The following is a 6000-nucleotide window of genomic DNA, read 5'->3' on the forward strand; positions in this document are numbered from 1 at the left end:
TAACAGACACTCAAATCTTTACAAAGGAACGAATAAAAAAATATAAAGAACTCGTGAATATAAAAAATATATATCTTTTTAAGACTTCTCGTAGTTCATATTTAAGTCTAACAGACTTACTAATATGTAATCCTTTCCCCAACCTATTCTAATGTTTTCTTCTTAGGCTGGGACAAATATCAATGCCAACATCTCCTCCTTAATGAGACCTTCTCAATTCCCACACTTGAAACTGTGACCCACCACAGTTTCTGCTGAGATGTTTCTCCAAAATACTGATCACTTCCTGACGAACAGTATCTTCTACTTATTTTGTATATAAACTGCACACAAGAAACTTTTTCCTTCTCTGCTATATCCCCAGTGTCTAAAACATATTATTATTTGACATTACTATGTAACCAACTACTGTCAGTCTTCAATTCTCTTTAATATACATGTGAAAATAAAAAGTCCAACATAGGGGCCTCCCTGTTGGCACAAGGATTGTTGAAGCGCAACACGACGAAGTTGCACCCAGCCACTGAAGCATGAGTTAGATCTCCAACCAGGGAAGTGACCCACATGGAATAGGAGACCTCTTCTGTCTCATTCACTGATCCCCTCAGTGGTGTATTTTAATCCATCTCTGTTCTGCTCCCCACTCTGTCTCTGGTGAATCTTCTCACTATCCCACCCCACACCTCTGGCCTGTAACCCAGTTCTTGTTTACATAAATAGATAATCAGGGGGAAAAGACCATCTAAACTTACCTGATAACATAGGTTCTAAAAGGAATAATGTGTTGCATGACAGCAGGGATGTGTAGCCATATTCTAATCTACAAAGAAACAAAGATGACATCAATGTAATACGTGAAATTGGTTTTACTTTAAAAAGACATTTAGAAAAGCTTAAGACAGTGTGGGTGAACATTAAATAAAGTGAGAGAAGCCAGGTTAAAAAAGAAAAAAAAAGACATTTAGTATTTTGCCACTTCTAAACCTATGTATGTTTATCTAGCTTGAGGATAAAGTAACATTATATACATAATCTGCTAAATAATTTAATGTACGCATACATGAACTCAATCTGAAGAATTAGTATTAGCTTCTCGCTATAAAAACCCAGTTTATATCTGCTTGCTGCATGCTACACTATTTATAACTCTATGTATGTTATAGCAATTCAAATACTATAAATCAGTCTTTTAATAAATGATCTTATTTCTTATAATCTCCATATGCCTTCAAAAGTTACTAAATACTTACAATTTCTAGTCCAATATCCATTTAAGGTAAATGTATTTTAAAGATTTAAACACTGATTACAAGAGCAATAATTATTTGCTGAATTAAGTTTTTACTATAAGTGCCCCAATCTAATTCTTAATAGTTATAATAAATCCATTTCCTTTCTTCTGCATCATATTACACCCATTTCTACATCTAATGTTCTTGCATTACAGTAATTTTATTCTCTTAAGAAGTGGTTTAAACATAATAAAAATCTTAAGCAACTAATCAAACAAGAAACTATGACACTAAGCTTTTTATAGGGGGCAAGGGGTTCAAATTAAAAACAAATTATAGAGCTTCACTTTCATCAAAGATACCAACATAAGCTCTATAGCAAATACCATACTGAAGTGAAATCTTAAAACTTCTCTTACTGAAACTAGGAACAAGACAAATGCCTTCAATTCAAGTTGAACTGTAGGTCCAAGACAGTACAACAGGCAAGGAAATAAAAAGGCACAGAACTAGAAGAATGAAACCTGGTATTACTTTTAGACAAACAGATGATGTAAGTACAAAAGCTAAATAATTTTCAGGTAAGTTTTCTGAGAATTAGCAGATTATAATAGATACATACAAAACTGTAATGTATTAGCTTCTTGCTACTTTGTGTTTATATCTATATGTAAATTTCTTATATGCCAGAAATAGTTTGTAAATAGTTCTCAAAAAATATCTTTTGCCACAGCATAAAAAAATACTGCCCATGAATAAACTCACAAAGACGTAGTACTTCTACAGAGAAACTAAAGAACATATAAATACAATAAACACATTTATAGATCACAAGATTTAATACGGCAAAGATAACACTTCCCCCAAAATAAAACATAAAGATTCATGTAAAGATTTTAGATACTGATTTAAAATGCAAAAGTCCATTAAGAGCTAAAACACTCTAAGAATAACAAGGAGGTATAGAACTTGTTTACCAAACAAATACTTCATACAAAGCTTAGAAATTAAGATGGTGTGCAAACAGCACAAGATTAAGCAAATACACTAGTGAAGAATGATAAACTATAAAGAATAAAGTTATGATACATCACACATCAAGTTTGATAAAATATCTCTTAAAGTAAAAAGCAAACCTGAGAAATAAGGTATTAGTAATACATATGTCTGACAAAAGATTTGTATCCACAACATAAAAGGAATCTCCAGACATAAGTAAGAAAAGGGCAACTTGATTTTTTAAACAGGGAAAAGACTTGACAAGTACTTAAAAATAACCAAAGGGTAAACAAGCCTACTAAAGAGTGATCAGTGAAATGGGCTGACTTTTTTTTTTTAACAGTAACAAAAACTAACAGATTAGGAATTACAATTATGAATTGCTTAATGACAGGTACTTCGGTCACTAGGCATTTTCATCACTATGTAAGTCATAGAAAGTAATTACATAAACCAAAATGGTTTATTCTACTACACACCTAGGTTATATGGCAAAGTGCATTGGAAATCCCAACACTCCATTATTGACCAAAACGTTACTGACACATGACTACATATGCAACATAAATCTCAATGTTAAACAAAAACAGCCATTAAAGAATCTGTGTGATTCCACTAGTGGTTTTTAAAAAACCTGACAACACTAAATAAAAGGAGTTAGTGACATAAGCTTAAGTGGTAAAACTATAAAGAAAACCGGGAAAGTGATCACCATAAAACTATGAATTGTGTTCACCATTAAGGACAAAAAGTTGAAACAATTAACTTGGGGGTAAGAGATTTCTGAGGATTTGACATTTTTTTCTTCGTATGGGTTGTGACTAAGTGGTGTATTAAATAAATCAGAGCCATATATTATAATTTTCTTACTTTTCTATATCAATGTGATACTTCAAAACTGTTTATAAAGATTAAAAGATTCAATTTTATACAAGACAGAAAGGGGTGAAAATTAAAATAAGCACAAAGACGCTTTCGGTAATTTTGGTATAAACAATGATGTGAACAATATATTTAAATTAAAACGACCAGTGAAGAAACAGATGTGAACAATGTAGAAGAAAATTTAATAGACAAGCTACTATTTAGGCAGACTCATTCTAATAGATGTGAAAAATGAGGCTTATCAAACTTATATAGTACCTAGTAGGTTTAACTCTAACTGAGGACTGGGCCACTATAAAAATCTGTATTAACACTACTATAGGTGTGAAATATTTTAAGAATAAATACCCATGTTATTAATCTAGAGCCTATGTTATTTCTTTGCTTACTTTAAGTTTTTCTCCCTCTTAGTATTTATTAAGACTTCTAGTAGCCCTCTTCAGTATAAGTTAAAAAATGTCACAATTAAAAGTTCCAATTCCTTATAATTGTAGAAAACAGATGACAATTGGTACTACAAAGGTAGTTCTCATAAAGTGGCAAAACAAAAATAGAGCTATCACCCCACTCTCCTGTGCAGTGTCAAGATACCTGAAAATGTATTATATTGCTACCCTAAATTCTGCTGCCAAATAACCCTTGTTACTGCTTCTATAAAAGCAATCTTAGGATAATGAGCATTCAGGAATTGCTAATTTGTTTTCTGACAAGTTACTTCAAACCCTGCAAGTCTGCATCTCTTGAATATATCTGTTAATATTTTGTTGTATCTGTTTTGGGAAGCACATATTCATGAGATTTCTTTAATTAAGTCTCATTTGCATTTCATAAATGTTAATGCCCATGACCATTGCATTATTTATTAAAAGGTTCTTAAACTTTTGTCACTTTTAATTTAATCAAAAGTATTATGTCTAAGGTAACTGAGGAAAAGAGCTGAGGGCGGAGGCAGAATACTATTACTAACCTTAGGTTTCAGGGAGGAAACTCCAATGAGGACTCCACATTCTATAATTCTAACCTGTGCTGAATATTGGTGACTACCTTTTTTTGTGCATAGAAAAACTGGGGTGTAGGGAAAGGGGATGAGAAGATTACCAGAGAGGGGAAAGTGGGAGGAATGACTGAAATACACTACTAAGGAGAGCAGCAGGTGAGAAAGAACTCTGCTGTACCATACATGGGTTGGCTCCCTGGCTAGGAACTGAACTCAGGCTCAGAAAATCATATTGGTGGAAACACTGAAGACTTAACTCCTAAGCTACCAGGGAGGCCCCTAGCAAGTTGCTTTGCCTTAAATAAAAAAAAAAAAAAAGTAATGGCCAAGAAAAAATATGGACCCATAGAAAAGTGGTATAGTATTTGTACAATATTGAGGAATCTATTAACATCAGTATTTGACAAGAGCAAAGAAGATACAACGGAACAAAGAAAGTTTGTTCAACAAATGGTGCTGGGAGGCTACATGCAAAAAATTTAAACTAGATCACCTTGCACCATGCACAAAAACCAACTTGAAGTGAATTCAAGACCTAGACATAAGAACAGAAACCATAAAATACCTGGAAGCAAAGATGGGTGAAACACTACACAACATACACTTCAGTGACATCTTTGAAGATACTGCACCCAATGCAACGATAGTGAAGGAAAGGATAAACAGATGGGACTATATCAAGTTAAAAAGCTTCTGTACAGCAAGAGACATTACAAAAAACAGACAGCCCACTGATTGGGAAAAAATTTTCTCAACAATGCTAGCAATAAAAGATTGATCAGAAAGATATACAAAGAACTGATGAAACTCAACAAAGATAAAGTAAACAACCCCATCAAAAATGGGCACAAGAGCTAAAAAGACTCTTCTCTAAAAAGGAAATGCAGACAACCAACAAGCATACGAAAAAATGGTCAACATCACTTGTAATAAGGGAGATGCAAATTAAAACCACAATGAAATACCATCTCACACCCATGAGAATGGCAATTCTTAAAACAACTAGCAACAGGGGCTCTCACTGATGGCGCAACCAGTTAAAGCACTGCATTATGAAGTTCTCTGAAGCCACTGCAGCTTGAGTTCGATCCCCCACCAGGGAGCTGACCCACATGGCATGGCAGACCTCTCCTGACCTACACACCACACCTCCGTCCTGTACCCCAGTTCTGTAAGCATAAATAAATAAATCTTTAAAAAAAAAAAAAAAACTAGCAACAACAAATGCTGTTGAGGATGTGGAGAAAAAGGAACTCTCCTGCACTGCTGGTGGGAATGCAAACTAGTACAACCACTATAGAAAACTGTTTGGAGATTTTTCAAATTGCTAAAAATGGAACGCCCATATAACCCAGCAATCCCACCCCTAGGTATCTATTCAAAAGACACAAAAAACACATTCAAAAAGACATCTGCACCCCCATGTTTACTGCTGCTTTACTGACAGTAGGAAAGACATGAAATCAACTCAAGTGCCCAAAAGTAGATGACTGGGTTAAAAAGATATGGTACCTCTACACAATAGAATATTACTCAGCAATCAAAAAGATAAACTCATGCTTTTTGCAGCAACATGGATGGAGTTGGAAAGGTCACACTTAGTGAAATAAACCAGAAAGAGAACAAAAAATATCAGATGGCTTCACTCATAGCAGGAGTATAAAGGACCAGGCAAGAAAATATTAATAATAATGGACAACTAACAACTATAGACCAGAGACATTTTATGGGGGTAAAGTGGGGAATGGGATGAAAAATAGTGGAGGGAGGGAAGTGCATGGACTATGGTGATGGCACACAGGTGATCTGGTGATGGGAAGCCTACAGGGATTACAAGTGAGATGGAAAAAGGCACAAAATGATGTAAAAATAGACTATTTAAAAAAA

The 6000-nt window shown here is 34.1% G+C and overlaps 1 protein-coding gene across 1 annotated transcript in view; it reads right to left on the minus strand.

The window, feature by feature from the left end:
• Window positions 1-6000, minus strand: part of USP34 (ubiquitin specific peptidase 34) — a 216771-nt gene that overhangs the window by 152616 nt on the left and 58155 nt on the right. The window contains exon 6 of the mRNA XM_004691429.2: window positions 753-820. Within this exon, the coding sequence (XP_004691486.1) occupies window positions 753-820 (68 nt within the window). The remainder of the gene's footprint in view (window positions 1-752; window positions 821-6000) is intronic.

The sequence above is a fragment of the Condylura cristata genome, unplaced genomic scaffold, assembly GCF_000260355.1.
Source record: "Condylura cristata isolate star-nosed mole 26May11 unplaced genomic scaffold, ConCri1.0 scaffold00031, whole genome shotgun sequence".
NCBI lineage: Eukaryota > Metazoa > Chordata > Mammalia > Eulipotyphla > Talpidae > Condylura > Condylura cristata.